The following is a 20,169-nucleotide window of genomic DNA, read 5'->3' as shown; positions in this document are numbered from 1 at the left end:
ACCTGTCTAGGGGGCCTTTTTGGAGTCCACGTCACTTCTCGAAGTCCTTCTCACCAAGCGAGAGGCGGTGAGAAGGGACTCTTCAGAGGTTGTAGGATTTAAATGCAATAATACTGATCCTGCTGGAGTAGCAGGGACAAGGCAGAAACTAGATTTATTTTGTGGTTCCCAAAAAGGAGGGCACTTTTCGGCCAATTCTGGACTTGCAAAAGGTAAATAGGTTCTTGCAGATGCCGCGATTTTGGATGGAGACCTTGCAAATGGTAATAGCAGCAGTACGCAAGCGAGAGTTCTTGGCATCCTTGGACTTCACAGAAGCTTACCTTCATATTCCTTTTTGAAAGGATCATCAGACGTATCTTCGCTTCATGGTACTGGGACAGCATTTTCAGTTTCAGGCAATCCTGTTTGGATTAGCTATGGCACCCAGAACCTTCACGAAAGTGGTGGTAGTGTTAGGGGCAGCTTTGCAGCAAGAGTGGATTCTTGTGTATCTGATGATTGGCTCATTCAGGCAAAGATTGAGAATGACTGTTTGGTTAGTCTAGCAAGTTATGAACACCTTGAGTTCGCTGGGTTGGGTAATAAATGTGGCGAAGAGTCATTTAGTTCCGACCCAGTCATTGGAGTATCTGGGGCGCTGTTCGATACCCAAACAGGCAGGGTATTCTTGACTGCGGACAGAGTGTCGAAGTTAAAGGCGCAGGTAACGTGCTTTCTACGTCGGCCAGTACTGACAATCTGGGATTATTTACAGGTCCTAGGTTCCATGGCCTCTACGTTGGATTTTGTTCCGTGGGCCTTTGCGCACATGAGCCCTTTTTTCAGACAGCGGATTCCACCTGGACGAGAGCGCCTTCTGTAGAGAATCATCTCCCCTTACCTTTTTTTTTTAAGAGAATCAAGATCCAATCTCTCATGATGGTTGTTGCTTCACAATCTGGAAAAGGGAATGAATCTGGAGACCCCAGACTTGGGTGGTGGTGACCACAGATGCCAGTCTCAAGGGTTGGGGGGTAGTCTGTCTGGGGGTGATCTGCCCAAGGTCAAAGAAAGGGGATAAAGCCTCAAAACGAATTTTTTGTTGGCTGAAGGAGACCATTTGCTCTACTTATATTTGTAAGGGTCAAAGTTCCACGTGATCTAAAGGCGCATTCTACGAGAGCTCAGACGACCTCCTGGGCAGAGTGTCAATTGTTGTCTTCCCAGGAGATATGTAGGGCTGCAGTGTGGTCCTCTCTACATACTTTCACAAGGCACTACGGTTTGGATGTGCGGATGCAGGAAGATGCGTCTTTTGGTAAGAGTGTTCTCTGTGCAGGTCTTTCTGTTTCCCGCCCAGTTTAGGGGTGCTTGGGGTACAGCCCACTTGTCTGGATTGATCTGGCTATGAACAGGAAAGGAAAATTGGTTATACCTCCTAATTTTCATTCTTGTAATACCACAGATCAGTCCAGAGACTCAACCTGTTGCTGCCAAAAGACTGAATTTCCTGTTGGTTGAGAAACCCAGTTTTTCAAATGAGATCCTTTTCAGTGTAAATAAGTGTTTGTTTGTTTGTTTGTTTTTTTGTTATCCGACTGTTTTTGGTCACGAAGAGTGAGGGGCTCCTACTCCAGGTTGTCTGTTTGCCTTGATCGGGGGTTTTGAAGGGACATTATCTGGCTTGAGTACAGGTCAATACTGAGGGGGACTGCAAGTGGCAGTTTCAAATTACGGTAATAAAAATTAGCAGATAAGAACCAGTTTTCCTTTCTGAGTGAACTGGAAGCCCAAAACAGCAAAAGGAAACTTCTGGGCTGAAAAAATAAAATTAAAAAAAACTATAAAGTCTCTAATTTTGCCCTAAGGCTGAAATAAGTCTCTGCATATTGCTCATAGCCCTGCCTGGAACAACAGCTAGTATTGTTCATGGCTGCTCTGATATAGATCTTTTTGCAGAGGATCTGACATGTTTTATATCTGACCTTTATCTGTGGTCGAAAATGATGTATTGTATTCTCAAGCTGGTTTGTGGACTGAGCAGAGAGAGACAGGGCTGTTCCTGTGTAGAATACATGGGGTTAACGCCAGACACAGATTCACCTGTAAAGGAGGTGGGCAAGTGGAATAACCGGGTAGGAAAAGCCTTTTTCCTTTTTTATTTCAGCAACTATTAAATCTCCTGTGAAGCAGTGCAGAAATCTCTAGAAAATGACTTGTGCTGAAACTGGCACACACGGTTGCCCTTTCCTCTCTGGCCTGTCGCACCGGATGGTTTTGCAGCAATGGCCGTGTTCTCAAAGGCGCACTCAGACCCCAAGAGCCTGAAATTAGTGTTAATAAGAGCTACCATAATGTCCTTTCAGACAAAATGCTACTCATGTATGGTAGGAACAGGCAGTGGAATGATTGCCCATCCAGCCCTAGGCTCGGCCCTTTTCCGCTTCTCGCATAGTGGTGCCAGTGGTTTTGGGAATTTCGACTTTGCAATTGACGCACGGGGTGCATGAAGAAAAAAAAATCTCTTCTTGAAAGGGCAGCCATTATAAATCACAAGTGAGTTTATTTGAATAAAAGCCAGTTCCATAGGGGGGGTGTGATGGTGGGTTGTGTGGTTTTTTTTTTTTTAATGGCTTTTGTGAGATTTGTAAAATCCTGAAACTTTTTTTTTTTTTTCTGATTGCTGTGTGTAAAGAATGTTCTGGACTCTGGGGGGAGCAGGAGGGAGAAGTTTTCTGTCGCTGCAGAGAGCTTCCTCTTACCCTCTCTGGCACAGCAGTTAGCGCTGCAGTCAGATGTTTGGATGTCAGCTGTCAGATGAAAAGGAGGGCCCAAGAGCAGAACTGCAGGCAGCATCTGGCCAGCTGTAGTTAAAATTCTTGTTCAGACTGTGCACAGGACGTCCCCCTGAGGCCATTCACTACTTATTTCCAAGTGAGGGGTTTCTTGATTTATAGGTTGTGTGGGTTTGTGGTTTTTTTTTAAGAATTGTAATTCCCTTTTGTATGATAACTAATACAAGGACTGCCCTCAAAAACTGAGTTTACTGTTTCTAAGACTCCTGGTGATAAATACGCCACTTTCCCTGTCTCTAGAAGTCCTTCAGATTATAACCGGGTGGTAAAGGGTGAAATTCCCAGTCCAGTAGCCCAGGGTTCACTAATTATGCTATTGAGCAAATGCTATTTGTTGAATCTTTTCCCCCAGGCCTGAGGTAGATTACGATGGCTGTAATAAAGCCCCTGATCTTAGAAGTTGCAAAAGGCAGGGTTGTGTGTTGTTTTTTTAATGTTTGTTTTGATTGTCAGAATTAGCATGCCCTTGCAGTGATCTCGCTGCCTTCTTTGTCTGTGCCAGCCTATATCACAGGATGCAGCTCTTGGTGCTTTCTGAGCGATCTTTGCTATTTGTGATTTCAGAGATGCTGTGCTTATTGGACATCCTTGCAGAGGCTGGTGTAGCCCCTGTCTGCGGTACTCCGCGTTCTGTATCGTACTGTTAGGGGCTCACTGCCAGCCTTGCTCAGATCGGCTCTTCAGGTCAGACACTATAAAAGAAGGGATGTGCAGCCAAAAAAATATTTTAGTTTTAGTGCGCACCATGTCTATTTTTAGTGTGCACTAATTGAAACGAAACAAACAGCACATCCTTTTATATAAGAAAAGCTTTTACTAGTCTGCCATAAAACAGCAAATAGAGTCCAGAACAGCTTTAGCAGGGAAGCTTCTCACAGGAAAAATCCTCACCTGTTTTTTTCTCAACCTACTTCTGTCTTTTACTTCCTGTGGTTCTCGCAATTCCTGCAGGAATTCAGCAGCAGCTCATAAGGATCACATGCTGTCAGAATACATCCAGCTGATTTTGCTAAATTATTCAGTGTAATATCTTAACTAAATTAACTGGTCACACTATCCATTGCCACTGCTACCCTCCATTCCCCCTCCCTCCACCTCCCTTGTACTTCAGCTGCTTCCCCCAGTCAGTACTCAACCACATCTCCCACCCACACAGCATGACGCTGCTGCTGCTTCTCCTCCATACCACTGCAACCACTCCGTGGCTTTGCCTTGCAAAGACATAATACTCATTGCCTTCCTCAGCTGCAGCTTAACCCTTCCCAAGTTGGTCCCTTGCTACCTGCTTCATAATGACTCTTACCCCCAGGTAATGTCCCCAACTGGCATCTGCTGCCCACCCATTACCTTCTTCCGATCTTGGTCCTTTTCCCCTGCAGGAGCCTTCCCCATTGAAGGCAAAACCAGAGGCATGCACCTGCATGAGCTCCACAGAGCTCTGTGACATCCCATCTACCCAACAGTCCTTCCAACAGGGAACACAAAAACTAAGATGATGATTCACAGCGAAACAGGAGATGACGCCAAACATACTTTTATGGTTTATATTCTAGCAAGTGAAAAATAGTGTTAATTTTTTTTTGACCAATTTAGTAAGGCAGTAACCATCTTGAAAGAAAATTGTTGATACTTCACCTTTTAATGGCACCATATTACCTAAAGCAAGTGATGGAGAGGAGGCTAGGAATGGAACATAAGAACTTTGCCATGTTTTTCTTCCTCTCACATGTATTGTCATCTCTGAATCTGTATGTACACGTGCTTGTGAGAAACCCAACGCACACTGGCATTTGTGTAACCTTGTGCTGCTTGTGGTACAGAATTGTGCCCTACTTCAAAATGTAAGGGGGGGTGCCACTGCAGGAGGCATCTGCTTTGGGTAGCATTGAATTAAATGCCTTGTTTGTTCCTGTATAGACAGAGCAGCTCCATGCCATGTGAAATCCCTGCGCACTCAAAAGGTTGTGTATATCAGCTGCGGGGAAGAGCACACCGCTGTCCTGACAAAGGTGAGCAGAGCCCAGCCCAGCCTTGCCTCTCTCCCACCCATATCCTTCGCTTATCTTTGTGGTTTCCAGCCGTTGAGGTTACTGGTTTTCCCCCTTTACATAACTATGGAGATTGATGACACTCAGGTAAGAGGTAAGTTGACTTCTACCATGCAATCGCTTGAGGTGAGTTTTTCATAATGGGAGACTGTCATGCATTTTGTTAAGGTGAATACATGAATGTAATTGCTGACCACAGAACGCTGTGCTTTTGGCAAATGGTTAAAATGTCTAACCTGCTGCTTTTACTTGATTCCAGTAGTATTGGGCGGGTGATGGCACTGAAAGGAATGCAGCTTCATGTATGGAAGTGCAGTGATGTTGCTGCAGTAACATTACAAGTCAAATTCCCACTATTGCTGTAGTACACTAAAAAAAAACAAAAACCCAGTGTGCATATATATATAAATACCTATAATAAAAAATAAAAGCATACAATTTCCAAAAACCCAAGTGCCTGTGGTTGGTAATTACAGGGTTCATTACAGGAAAGGAGAAACAGACTCTGGCTGGAACTACACGATCTGTAGAAAGCAGCAGCAACATGCAATCAAATGAAACAATTTGTTTTTCCAAGATTGTGCACAACCCTTTAATATGCAGCTCAGCTAACATGGATAATTATTTTCTGCTTTTACAAATGAGAATTTCTCTGCAACAAATGGTCATGTACAGAAGATGAGATGTTTCCATAATGATTCTATCATGAATGCTAGAAACAGATGGTGGGTAGATTATGCATTTGATGGAGGAGGACCATTGCATATGTTCTGTATTTTTTTTCAGCATTTCAAGGAAAGAAATTGAAATGCAAGTTTAAATCCTTAGGAAAATGAGCTGTCTTTTTGACAATCATTTTGGCTAAAATCATAGGCGCAGCATCCATAGTGTACAGTGGTACATGGGCACCACCAACTTTAAAATGAGGCGTGCTGTGCACCACCAACTGCGTACACATCCAGGAGAGCAATGACAGAGAAGAGGAGTAAGACCGGGAGGCTGCTGGTGGACCCACCATTCCCCCCCCCCCAGCAGCCGAGAACAGGAGGAGGCCTGCAAGGCTGCTAATGAACCCCATCCCACCAGTGGCTATAAAAAGAAGAGATCCAGGAGGTCGCCGGCAGCTGAGAAGAGGAAGAAGCCTGGTCTTCAAACCATCTGTGGGCCAGTACGTTCTCTATGCTGATCTCGTGTATTGTGAGATCAGCATAGAGGAAGTGCTAGCCCTGCGAATTTTGAATAGTGCAGATCAGGCACACAAGGAGCAGCAGGAGAATGGGTTCCTTCCTCTTCTCAGCTGCCAGCGGCCTCCCAAGCCTGCTTCTCTTCTTGGCTGCAGGCGGGATTGGGTCTGACGGTGGCCTTCCGGACCCAATGAGGAGCCTGTCTGTGTTTTGTCTTTCTGTAAGTGAGTGAATGGGAACCTGCCTGGGTGTAAGTATGTGTGAATGGTAGCCTGCCTGGGTATATGTGCTTGAGAGAGAAAGAGAACATGTGGGAGTGAGCTTATGTGAGTGATGGAGTATATGGGTGTGTGGGAGTGGGAACCTGTGTGTGTCTCTGTGTGATGGTGGCAGCCTGCATGTGAGTGTGTGTACGTATGTAGGGGAGTGGGAGCCTGCAAGTGAGAACCTATGTATTTGTATGGCAATAATAAACTGTATGAGAGACAGTGTGTGTTTGTGGGGGGGAGCCTGAGTGTGTGTATGAGAACATGGCAGCCTGCATGTGATAGTGAAAGCCAGTTTGTGTATGTATGTATGTATGGGAGTGGGAACCTGCATGTGAAAACCTGTGGGGTAGATTTTCAAAGGGTTACGCGCGTAACCCCCGAAAACCTACCCCAACCCCCTGCGCGGGCCAAGCCTACTTTGCATAGGCTCAGCGGCGCGCGCAAGCCCCGGGACAGCGTCGCAGCTGCGCGTCATCCGGGGCTTGCGCGCCGGATGACGCGCAGCCAGGGCCAGATGACGCGCCGGATGACGTGCACCCCGGGCCAGAACCAAGCCCATGCGTTGGCCGTGGGCTTGGTTCTGGCCCGGGGGCATTCTGGGGGGCGTGGCTGTGGCCTCCGGACCAGCCCCTGGACCGGAACCTGGCGTGCCGGCAGCCGGCCCGCGCGAGTTACACCTGCCTCGAGCAGGCATAACTTTGGGAATAAAGGTGTGTGTGGGGTGGGTTATGGAGGGGAAGGTGGGGGGAGGCGGAAGGAAAGTTCCCTCCGAGGCCGTTCTGAAATCGGAGCAGCCTCTGAGAGAATGGGCAGCGCACGCAAGGTGCACAAATGTGCACCCCCTTGCGCGCGCGCCGACCTGGATTTTATAAGATACGCGTGTATCTTATAAAATCTGGCGTACTTTTGTTTGCGCTCGCGCTTTTTTATAAAATGTACCCCACTGCGTTTTGTGTGAGTGAGCATGTAAGAGCCTGTGTGAGTCTGAGGGGGCATGAGAGTCTGTGTGTGACAGCATATGATAGTGAGAGCATGTGTGTGTTTTATGGAAATGGGAACATGCATGTGGGAGCCTGTGTGAATGAGAGGATTTAAGAGTGAGTGTGTGTGGGAGCTTGTATGTGAGAGAGAGCCTGTGTGTGTGTGTATGGAGGAAGGAAAGAAGACAGGAGGAGAGAGAAGAAACAGAATAAGAGACCCTGAAAAAGGACTAAGGAAAAGACAGACAAGGGGAAAAAAGAGACTGGGACCAGCAGATTAGAAAAATAAGGTCAGACAGCAAAGGTAAAAAAGGCAATTGGAATAGGTCATCTTTGGGAATGTGCATTTTTTATATATTTGTATTTTGTTTTTTTTTCAGCATTCCTGAGTTCAGAGTCTGGTTTCTCTGGCTTTACATTTCAGTTTTGCTTGCATGTTTGTTTCTAATTTATAGTTTCTTATGCTATATTAGGGACGGGTCTGTCTGTGATGTGACAGAGGTGCAGTAGTTTGACTAGCATGTAGCTTCTCTATAGGGGTTTGTAGTAGTCTGGTTTGTTCAGAAGGTGTTGTATTAATGTTCTGGGGCCTGGTATGTCACTCACAGGCAGGTGCGTGAAAGAGAGCCTGTGTGTGTGTGAGAGAGGGAGTGTGTGAGAGCAATGGCAAGTCTATGAGAGAGGGAGTGTGAAAGAATGAATATATTACTATGTATGTGTGAATGAGAGAGGAGAAAAAATAATTTGTGGCCCTATCTCCCCCAGTTTATGATAATTTTAGGGTGAGTGGAAATTAAAAGGTTCCTGGTATGGAGAGCAGATTTTTTAAAATCCTTATTAGTTTTAATTATTGGGTGCAGTTTGTTTCTATTGTTTTGAAAACATTTTTTGGGGGGGAGGGGGGAATATTAGAACATTTTTTAATTATTTGTTTTGAAATATTTTATTGGTATTTGGTAAATATTAGAACAAATTTATGCAAGTTATTTTAAATTATTGGATGTTTGTCAGCTGAGTTGACATTCTTTTTATTAATATGGTTTTAATATTATGAATGTTTTATATCGCTTGATCTTCTTTCTTGATTTGTGAAGAATGATGATTCTGGTTTTCCATTGTTGCACTGCACTATACAGTTGGGCTTGTTTCCAGCACAGGTTTTATCGATACATTTCTATTTTGTATTTGGTGAGAGTTTGTCTGTATTTTAAAGGTCCAGTTCTTGTGTAATTTGAATTCTTGCTGTGAAAATTATTGTACTTACTGACTTTTATGGCATTATGGTCCTCCCTTTCTGATTTCTAGTTTCGTATGTTCTTGCAGAAAATATGTTTTTCATTCACATTTTATTGTAACTAATGTTAGTAGATTAGGCGATTATTTTAAGGGATGGCTTTAGCTAATTTTCCCTCTTAAGGGTTGGGTTACTGTGAGCATAAAATTGATGGGCTTTTTACATCAAAGAAAAACCAGATGCGGTTAATGGCTTACCTATGGGAAACGTTTTGAATCTGTCACTGAGGGATTTACATTCAAAACATTTTCCTCCGATCTTTGGTTTAAAGACTTGTCAGAAACAGGTAAGGGAAAAAGTAATGTGGGCACTGCGAAAATGATGAGCGACAACCTGTGGTATCTCCTGCTTCAGCGCCCCTCCTTACCTGTAGTCTGTCATTTGCCAGGGTGGCGAGAAAGTGTCTTTTTATTAAAGAGCTTGCCTGTTTTGGGGCAGAAGTAAACTTTGGGCACTTCTGTTACCCAAGGTAAATGTTTTCTGCAAAAGTGAATGGCATAATTGTGCCAAAATAACTTTTTCATTTTTTTTTTTGTAAACAAAACGATGGCGTTTAACCTAACAAATAACACTGGCGGCAGCTTTTACAGCCTTGGCTGTGAAAATAGCTGTTCTCAGCAGCTATCGGCAGCATTCTGTGAGGGCCAGGGAATCCCTCCTCATGGGCCTGGAGGAGAGGAGCGGGACGAGCTTGCACGGCAGACCAAGAATTCCCTCTCAATTTCACGTGTTGCTACTTGTACTTTTAGAATTTTGCTGAATGCGTGTCTTTAAAATGCCAGTACTAGCCCAAAAAAAAAAAAAAAATTACAGTTGGAAGTTAAGCAAAATAATAAGCATCCTGGGTTTTTTTTTTTCTTCTGACTTGTGTATTTACTCGCTATTTAAGTTCTATTACCATTTTTATATGAATGGGCATAAATCAGGAGCTGCTATGCTGATCTTCCTCTGAGCTCCATCCAGGCAACGTGGTGATACATGCAAAGCACGAATGTGTTGCTAACAGCTGGAGAGGAGGCTTGGGGAGGAGATTTCAAAACCAAGGTTTTCAACTTTTATTCTCCTAGGGCAAGCAGGATGGTAGTTCTCACACATGGGTGACATCATCGGGTGGAACCTGGCATGGGAAACTTATGTCAAAGTTTCTGGAACTGAGGATGCCCAACATGCCCTCTGCCACATGTCCACGTGAGGTCCCTCTTCAGTCTGTTTTTTTTTTTTCCTTGGAGCTTTCGCATCACGGTAGAGTGAGTTTGTGGCTTTTCTTTTGAAATTGCCTCTGGAAACTTTTATACCATCTCTTTTTCGGTTTTCTTGCAATTTCATCGAACGCGGGTCCCTCTTGATTCCCCTTAGTCTCCTCAATCAGGGTTTTAGCAGTTTGATACGTTTTATTTTTGCTTCCATTCCCCTCCCCCCCCCGTCCCCATGGCGGTAGGGCCTCTGTGCTCACCAGCATAGACTGCCTGCCATCACTATCCCTCGTTTTTCCCCTTTTTTTTTTTTTGTTCGGCATGGCCTCGTCTGGTTTCGATGCTTCCAGCGTCCAAGGACCATGTCCATCTCAGACCCCCACGACGTATGTGTCCTTTGCCTTGGGACATCACACAATGTCCGGGGTTGCCGCATGTGCACGCAAATTGCCCTAAAGAGACGTCACGCTCAACTCGATAAGATGAAGAAGTTCTTCTGGTCGAGCCGTTGACATCAGCATTGGCGGCATCTGCACCGATGGACCTTGGAACCGCACTGATGGACATCGAGCCATCGACTTCGGCGGGGCCGTTGGCAGATAGAGGCTGGTCTCTGGCGCCCCTGTCTGTCTCTTCCAGGTCGAGGATGTCTGGTTCATCGTTATAAACCTCGGCACTGGGGAAAGATCGGACCGAGCACAGAGGGAAGCTGAGGAAGCATCAGCACTGGACACCTTCAGTGCATGGTGCTGGGCTATGGAAATTGCCGGCTCATGCCATGATGCCCCCAATTTGACCCCTTGGTGAGGAGTGCCCATTGTCCATCGATGCCAGGGATCTGCGATGGTCTCCACTGGTGCCGGTCATTGATCCACCTTGGCGATCTGAGGAAGATTTGGCCACTCTTCATGCCTCCCAGTCTGTTTTGGCATCGGCAACTTTCGAGGAGGAGTTGGAGCGTAGAGTCTAGCTGGTGGTGGAGCAGGCACTGCAGGGCATCGAACTGGCAACACAGACAGTGCCAGTGTCAGCACTCGCCCTGCTGGAACCGCTGCTGAAACGGCTCAACATGATGATCGATGTGTTACCGACCCAGTTGGTGTCTGTTCTTGGGAGGCCATTAATGCCTAGCAAGGCACCGATGCTTCCTTCAACTGATACAGTGCTTGTTGCCAATTCCTCAGAGGAGGAAGCTCCATCAAGGCTGACAAGGACACTGAGGCCTGCAGCCCCCCCCCCCCCCCATTTAGCTCTGCTGGGGCCAGCACCGGTGCCACAGATGCCCATGCCTCTGGATGAAGGCCGAGCACCCCTGTGGATTACAATGAGGATGAGGTCCCGTATAACCCCTGGGGGGATGACATTGTGGACTCGAAGGTCTCCCCTCGGAGCCGTCTCCTCCATAGGACTTGACCGTCGAAGGGTTTGTCCAGACAATGCCTGAGGCCATCCCTTTTCAGTTAATAACAAGAGGAGGATGCCAGGCACAAGATGCTGGAAATACTCTAGTTCATGAAGGCTCCTAAAGAGATCATGATGGTCCCAGTACATGAGATCTTTAAGGAGTTGCTGCTGAGGATCTGGGAACACCCCCTTACAGTACTTCCTGTCAACAGGAAGGCGGATGGGGTTTACCTCGTCCAACAGGCTACCGGATTCAAGAAGCGCTGTCACACCAGTTGGGTAGTGGTCGAATCCGCTCTCAAGAAGGCCAAGCACTCTCGGACACATGCCTTGGCGCCCCAGGGCAAGGATCATAGAGCGATGGGAGAAAAGTGTTCCAAGGGGCCATGCTCATTGCCCTCATTGCCTCTTATCAGCTGTACATGAGCCAATTCTCACGCAACCTCTGGAAGTAGGTGCAAGAGGTAGCCGAAAGACTGCCTGAACAGCAGCAAGACCCTCTTCCTTATTGCTGGTGCGACAAGGGCTTGGAGTGTGGAAAACACAAAGTTCGTTCAACCTAAGATGTTTTTGAGAAGGCATCATCTCTACAGTGGGAATCTGTGCCCACAGGATGGCATGGCTACAGGCTTTGGATCTCCGGTCAGAGGTACAGGAAAGACTCACTGACTTCCCATGTGCAGGAGAGAATCACTTCAGAGGTAAGGTGCCGGACGTGGTGGCCCAGATATGGGATCACTATGAGACCCTCCAACAGCTCTCTGCCAGCACTTCTGCGAGGCAGGGTCAGAGGAAGTCTTTCTACCACCAGAGGAAGTAATATCTTCCAACTCCCATGGCCATCCCAGGCAACAGATATCCAAAGCCCCAGCCGGCTCACCAGCCGAATCCTGGGATGGGATTTTGGCTGGATCATAGGAAGCATGAGCCTGCCACCTGTACCCAAGACGCTGGATTCCCCAGTCAGGGGCACACTATGGTTCTTTGCGGATCGGTGGCACAGTATAACCTCGGACCAGTGGGTTCTGTCCATAGTCCGTGAAGGGTACCAATTGAACATATATTGGACATCCTGCCAAATTGCCCTCCATGCCTGTTTTGGGGGCCAGTAGTGCATCAGGAGGTACTGTTATGTGAGTTTTCTGCCCTCTTAATGGTTAGATTGGTTGATCCTGTTCCACCAAGGCAAAGAGGGCAGGGATTCTACTCCCAGTACTTCCTGATTCCAAAGAGAACAGGGATTCTATCCCATCCTAGAACTGAGGGCCTTGAACAGATTTCTCAAAAAAGAAAAGTTCAAGATGGTTTCCCTGGGCACCCTGATTCCCCTCCTGCAAAAAGGGGACTGACTATGCTCCCTCGATTTAAAGGACACATACACTCACATCAAGACCTTCCCAGGTCAAAGGAAGTATCTCAGATTTGTGATAGGAAAACAGCACTTCCAGTACAGAGTGTTGCCATTCGGGCTAGTGTCAGCTCCACTTATCTTTACAGAATGTCTGGCCATGGTGGGGGTGCACCTCTGTAGACTGGGCGTGCATGTTTTCCCTTACTTGGATGATTGGCTGGTCAAGAGCCACCTCTCAGGCAGGGGCTGATTGGACCTTGTGCTTGACCATCCAGGTGTTGGAGTCACTAGAGTTCATCATCAACTTTTCTCAAAGTCCCATCTCAGCCCTTCACCTCTATTGGACTTCATAGGAGCCCTGCTAGACACGGCTCAGGCAAATGCCTTCCTGCCACGATCCAAGGTGATTACCTTGGTGTCCGTAGCGGCGGTGATTCAATAGAGCCAGCAGGTTTCAGCTCAGCACATGTTGAAGCTATTGAGTTACATGGCCGCAACCATCCATGTTACTCCCTTGGCATGCTTACACAAGCGCAGGTCCCAATGGACCCCGAAGTTACAGTGACATCAGGCCACGCAGAGCTTCTGGGCTCACATCTGAGTCACTTAATCTCTCCGGGACTTTGTCCTGGTGGTGGGCTCTCTCAAATTTGGAATGGGGAATATCCAAAATCCTCCTACCAAAATTGTCCTAAACATGGCTGTGTCTACCTTGGGGTGGGGAGCTCATGTGAAAGGGCTCTGCCACCAGGGCATATGGTTCACCCAAGAAGCACGGTATTACATCAACTTCCTGGAGCTCCAAGTAATCAGGTATGCGCTATGGACTTTCAGAGATCAGCATATCCAACAAAATTGTCCTGATACAAACAGGCAACCAAGTTGCGATGTGATATGTGAACAAGCAGGGAGGCACAGGGTCGTACCTCCTGTGTCGGGAAGTGGTCCAGATCTGGTCCTGGGGCCTGTCCCACGGGATGGTACTCAGGGCTATGTATCTGGCCGGAACAGAGAATATGAATGCGGACAGACTGGTGTGCCTTCAGACCCCACAAATGGTCTCTGGGCCAGGGGGTATTGAACTGGAGCTTCCGCCTCTAGGGGAAACCCGGTTGTGGACTTGTTTATGTCCCCCTGCCACAGAAAGGTGATTCAGTTCTGCTCCCTGTACAGGTGAGACTGCAAACCAGCCTCAGACGCCTTTGCCCTACATTGTAGCAGAGTTCTTCAGTGCGCATATCCTCCTATTCCTCTAGACATGAAGACTGTCTTGAAGCTTCGCGAGGACCAAGGGACTACGGTTTTCATAGCCTCTCATTGGCTGAGACAGATCTGGTTTCCACTCCTTTGAGAGTTGTCCTTCCGGAGACCAATCAGTCTGAGGACTTCCCCAGATCTCATCATGCAGGATCCGGGCAGGCTGCAACATCCCAACCTCCGAGCACTGTTGCTCACAGCTTGGATGTTGATAGGTTAATCCTTCAGCTGCTCGATCTTTCAGAGGATGTGTCTCTGGTCCTAGTGTCTTCCAGAATGCTTTCCACTATAAAGTCCTACGGGCTGAAGTGGAGGAGGTTTTTTGTGTGGTGTGAGCAGAAAACAATGGATCCATTATCATGCCCTATGCAAAAACTGCTTGACTAACTCCTACCCCTTTTAGAGGTTGGCTTGAAAACAAACTCTAACAGAGTTCATCTGAGTACAGTTGGCGCATACCACCAAGGTGTAGATGGTACGCCCATCTCTGTACAACCTATAGTTGTATGCTTCATGCGGAACCTGCATCAGTTGAAGCCTCCCCTAAGGCTTCCCGCTGTGTCTTGGCACCTCAGCATGGTGCTTGCTCAGCTGATGATAGCTCCTTTTGAACCACTGCTCTCTGTGATCTGAAGTACCTGACCCAGAAGGTCATTTTTTTTGGCAGTCATTTCCGTGCGTAGGGTCAGCGAGCTCAAGACCTTAGTGACTTATCCACCTTTATATCAAGTTTTATCATGACAGGGTGGATTTGCGTATGCACCCTATATTCCTGCCTAAGGTGGTGATGGATTTCCATCTTAACCAATTGTCCTGCCAACATTCTTTCCCAGGCCCCATTCGCACGAAGGCGAACGAGCACAACTCAGTTTGGATTGCAAGAGCGCCTTAGCCTTCTATCTGGAGTGGACAGAATCCCATAAACAGTCCACCCAACTTTTTTTTTTATTTCTTTTGACAGAAATTGCTGGGGAATTGGGGTTGGGAATTGCTGTTGCCAAACAGACACTATCCATTTGGCTAGCAGATTACATTTCCTTCTGTTATGCCCAGGCGGGACTGCATCTTGGGGGTCATGTCAAGGCTCATTATGTTAGAGCCATGGCAACATTGGTGGCCCACTTTGAGCACTTCCTGTAGAGGAGATCTGCAAGGCTGCAACGTGGAGTTGTTTCCACATATTCGTTTTTCACTACTGTCTGGATAGGGATGGTCAACGTGACAGTAGGTTCGGCCAATCTATCCTTCGAAATCTCTGAGGTGTAGAACCCAACTCTTCCTGACCAGGGCCCATTGTTTGGGTTCAGGCTGTTTCCCCCTCTGTTACCAACAACACTGTGATTGTTGTGCCAGTTGGCATCTGGTTGGTGCTTGTTGGGCCCTTTTGTATTGGGGAGCGGCCTGTAGCTAGGGATTCCGTCGTGTGTGAGGACCACCATCCTGCTTGTCCTAGGAGAAAGCAGAGTTGCTTACTTTGTAACAGGTGTTCTCCTAGGACAGCAGGATGTTAGTCCTCACGAAACCCGCCACCATGCTGCGGAATTGGGTTTCTCCTGGTTTTTTTAATTTTAATTGTTGTTCTGTATTACGAGACTGAAGAGGGACCCCACGTGGTATAGGGCATGCTGGGCAGGCTCAGTCTACACATTCGAAATTCCAGAAACTTTGACATAAGTTTTCTGTCTGGCTCCATCCCATGTGTGAGGACTAACATCCTGCTGTTCTAGGAGAACACCTGTTACAGGTAAGCAACTCTGCTATCCAAAAAAATGTTTTAAAGACATAAGCAGTAAACTTTGAGCACAAAGTGGGAAGGAGTCCTGGGATTAAGACCAAAAGGGAAAGTAACATAGCCAAGAGAAAAACAGTCTGTTAGGATTGTAGATGGCAGTGCTGCTATAAGTGACCCTTTGAAGGGTTTGAACTGATGCCTCAGTTTTCAGTGCTATATGCTTACGGCCTGACATATAACACTGCTGTTAAGCAGTCACCAGGAAGCACTGGTAATAGAACAATAACTGGAATTATATACTAATGGGTATTGACTTTTTAACATTTGTTAACATTAGTTAACACCGTTGTATTACCACTGATTATGGTATTTGTGTGCACCTTGTTACTGCTGATTCCCCCAAATGTAGCAATAAATTGCACCCCTCCCCCCAAAAAACCCTTTAAAATAGCTTTTTGAGAGGATGGGTGTTACAATGCAAGGGAATTACTTGCTTGGCAAATAAATCCTGGAGGAATTTTTGATATCCTGTATGCACATTATTGGATAGTGGGGATCTTTTTTGCTTTTAGTATTTATTTTTATTTTCTCTCTGTTCTTTTATATCTGGCACGGTGTTTTGTTAAATTGTTAAAAGCAAACAATTATAATACCCCTGCTGCCTTACTTCTAGAAAGCTTATAGTAAGGGAAGATAAAGTGCTGATGAGAACACCATGTGATATATGCAAACAAACCCTCACATGTTTTGGCCAAATATTTAGCCTGATCCTGAGGAAACTATGCAAGTAGGTACAAAAGCTGTACATAAGCAGGCATTTTTTTCATCTTCCTCCTCCAGCAATCAAAGGGAAGCTGCAGGTGTTTGATCATTACCACTTAGTCCCATGGAGATGCCTCTCGAGTAGCCTAAGATTATATAGTAAGTCATCTTGAAGTGCCCCACCCAGTTGCATTAATGGAAGGAGGGGCTGTGGCTCAAAAAAAAAAAATATCTATACACACACGTACATATGTGAAAGGTATTCACCAGGCTACCACACCACCAGCCAGTGGCTCAAAGCCCCCATTTAGTTTCTCTTTAAGTATCTCTGAAAGGAGTAAGCTCACATATAAATGTACACGGACACAGAAAGACGGACCCCGTACCCAGACAGACACAGAGAAAGAGATACCCCACACCCAGACCAACAGAGTGAAACAGATGCCCAGACAGACACAATTACCCCATACCCAGACAGACAGAGAGAGACAGACACACCACAGAGAAAGAGAGAAACTAAACATCCAGATTAGGCATAGATATGCCACATCTACACACACACACACCACCCCTCAAGAAGACACAGGCATAGACACAACATACCCAGACATAGAGAGATGCACAGGCATACAGACCATATCACACCCAGAGACATAGACCACATGCCAGACAAACACAGACACACACTCTACACCATACTGGTAAGAACTGGAAAACTTTTTTAAAAACCGAGACGCTAGCCAAAATATTTTTAGAAACTGAGACCTCCATCCCACCTGCCAAACTTTTTTTTTTTTTTTTTCTCATTAACTTTTCCTTTTTTTTCCCTCTTATTGTATCTTATTTACTCGTCTTTATTTTCTCATGTTTTTATTTGCTTATTTAACTTTTTTACACTTCTTGCTTTCATTCTCTCTTCTTCACCTCCTCCATCTCGTCCCTCCACTTCTTCATTCTCTGGGATCTCTTTGCCTATTTCCCTCCCCAACCTCACCACCACTTTTCCTCTAGTGGGCAACAGCTGTGATCTCTCTCCCTGAGTAAGGACCTGGCAGCAGCCGGAGCTCCTCCTAGGCTGAGGGTGGCAGCTCTTCCTGGGTTGTGGAACCACCACAGGAACTGTTCTCATGTCCAGTTCTGCCACAGAGCAAGCAGCTTTCCCCATCTCTGCAGATCCTCTCCCTGGCACACTAAAAGACACGTGGCTAAGCCATGACATGCTATGCTTTGGCAACTACCCCCACCCTCCCCCCAAACTTGCAGTGCTTCCACGGCCCTGAAACTCAGCATAGCTATTTTTTTCTTTAATGATTGGGCAGCCAGTGTGCCCCCCCCTTGCCCCCTTTCAGGTTTAAGATCCTCTTGGGCGGTTTGCCCCCTGAGTTTGCTCACCTCTGTGTTAGAGAATGTGTGTATATAAGAGAGGAGAGAGTTTGTGTGTTCCCCACACCCATCTGATTCATGACTATGAAAGGGTGAATGGAATCAAAAGTTCCTGGGTATGGAAAACAGAGATTTATTTATTTATTTTTAATACTTTTTGGGTGGTGTTTGTTTTGAAATCTTTTCTTGGTGTTTGGGAAATTTAAAAAAAATGTATATATGAGTTTAATTATTGGATGTTCTATTCAACTGTTTTTTGAAATATTTTTTTTAGTTTGGTTTTCCTATTATGTTTTATTGAATTTTTTTTTTGTTTGTTTTTCCATTGTTGCACTGCATATAGCGTCTGGCTTGTGGTTTCTAGTTCAGTTTTTGTTTTACTTTATGGTTTCTTTATTCTTTATTTGGTGAGGGTCTGTCAGTCTGTTCTGCACATGTGACTAAGGTGGGGTATTCTGTTAGATTGTAGTTTCTATGTAGTGCTCTGTAGCAGCTTGGCTTGTTCTGTTTTCCTAATAGGTGTATTGGTGGTAATATTTGCATTGTAGAGTTCATAAGTAGAGTTGTTTATTTGAGAACTTGCAGGTCAGTTTTCATATGGGAGGTTTACTATATTGTAATTTTAATTGTTTACGCATGGCTTTTTGAAGGCCTCGTCCACTCCACACACTTTATCCTAGACCTAATATCATAGGGGTTCCAACTGTCTTGTTGGTTTTTTGCAGGGTTGTCTGGTTGGCACTACAGCAGTGCATGTAAATACAGGAGGTAATTTTTAAAGGAGTTAAGGCGGGTAAATGTAACTTACTATCATAACAATTTGCAAAAGCTATATACACACGAAAGGTGCACTTTCACTGGTAAATCCTATGGACGATTCAATGGCATCTAGTGTAGCAATTTTCAAAAGCCCATTTACACAGGTAAAGTGCATTTATATGTATAAAACCCAGTTTTAAGCATGTAAATGCTGTTGAAAATCAGGCCCTAAATGCACATTTTAAGTAATATTTTTATCTCAAAACTGTACTGTATACATTTATAATAGATTTTACATGGAAAAGGACGTTTACTTTTTAATTTTTTGAGAAGGGTGAGGCTGGGGGGATGCAAGGCTGTAAGGCTTGCCTATGGCTCCTGCTTACCTGTGCACCAGCCCTGGCTGTACTGCTTTCCCATGGGAAAGGAGGATTCTACCTGGAGCTTTGCTGCTTTGAGTCTGTTTCTCTTCCCGGTCTTGGCCAGGGCTTAATATTTATTTTTTTTTTTTTTTTTAAAGCCCAGGGAAAGGCATGGATCACGTCTGGTCCCCGGCCCCTCCCCCCCCCCCCCCTCCCCTAGAATAGGTAGGCAGAGCCGAGCCTGGGGAACCATAAAAGCAGAAGACTCTGTAGTGCACAGTCAATGGTAATGCATTGGAGTGGTGTTGGTGATGGGGTGGGCAGTGGAGGTAAGCTACAAGCACATAAAGGAAGTAGGCGAGCCAGGAAGTGGCCGTGCAGTGTTTGTGAGGCTACTCTGAGAAGAACAGCTGGCTGTGGAACCAGCGAGAATCGGGAAGGGATGGGACTGCTGCAGGCTGGGAAAGGGCTGGCAGCAAGCGAGAACTTAATATAATGATGTAGCAGTGCTGGGGTGTGGGGCACTCCCTGTGTGAGCACAACAGCAGAGTGTATATGTAGAGAGAGTGACTGTGTGTGTGTGTCTTTGTGACAGAGAGAGAAATACCCCCGTACACACTATGGAGGTAATTTACAAAATAATTTATGTGCTTAAAACTGATTTTTCAGCATGTAAACAGGCTTATAAAAATTGCTATGGTATATGCTACTTTTATACGTGTAAATCTTTTTGATTATTACCCCCTTTAGTATCTGAGAATGTTATGTGTGTATAGGTGGTGTTCTCTCTGACACTCACTTGCTCTTAGGCCGATGCAAATAACGTGTGCCCAGCCCAGCATGGTTGGACGCACGTTTTGGTGATACTGCATCGGGAGTTCGTCTAGCGAGGGGATTAGCGAGTCCAAAATGCGTGCTCAAACAAATGTGTAGCTAATGGCGTTCATCACATGTAAATTCCATGTACATGAGGCTATTAGCTATTACCCCTAGATGCAGAAAATTATTTATTTATTTAAAGCTTTTCTATACCGGCATTCATGATACAATCATATCATGCCGGTTTACAGATAACAAGGGGTGCAATAACTTTGTTCTTTTAACCAGTGCCAAGGAAGTAAAAAGTTACAATATAACAAGGTTGTTGAAACTGGGGGAGGAAGGAGACAGGGATAGACAAGAATTATATAATCTTTACAGAGATAGATTATTTACATTGTGCCGTAATGTCTCTCTTAATGGAAATTATTTACATTGTGCAGAAGGGTCTCTCAATTGTGCAGTTGCCCAGCGCACCCTTTTTAACATGGCAAACTTAACGCCAGCCCTGAAGCTGGTGTTGTCATTCCACGAG

The 20,169-nt window shown here is 45.7% G+C and overlaps 1 protein-coding gene across 5 annotated transcripts in view; it reads left to right on the top strand.

Annotated features, from left to right (window-relative positions):
* LOC115089674 (probable E3 ubiquitin-protein ligase HERC3) overlaps positions 1 to 20,169 on the top strand; it is a 189,277-nt gene that overhangs the window by 59,769 nt on the left and 109,339 nt on the right. For all 5 annotated transcript variants that reach the window (XM_029597892.1, XM_029597861.1, XM_029597878.1 and 2 more), the window contains one exon: positions 4,755 to 4,846. In XM_029597892.1, the coding sequence (XP_029453752.1) occupies positions 4,755 to 4,846 (92 nt within the window). The remainder of the gene's footprint in view (positions 1 to 4,754; positions 4,847 to 20,169) is intronic.

This window comes from Rhinatrema bivittatum, chromosome 1, assembly GCF_901001135.1.
Source record: "Rhinatrema bivittatum chromosome 1, aRhiBiv1.1, whole genome shotgun sequence".
Taxonomy (NCBI): Eukaryota; Metazoa; Chordata; class Amphibia; order Gymnophiona; family Rhinatrematidae; genus Rhinatrema; species Rhinatrema bivittatum.
This window is presented reverse-complemented; position numbering and strand designations above follow the sequence as displayed.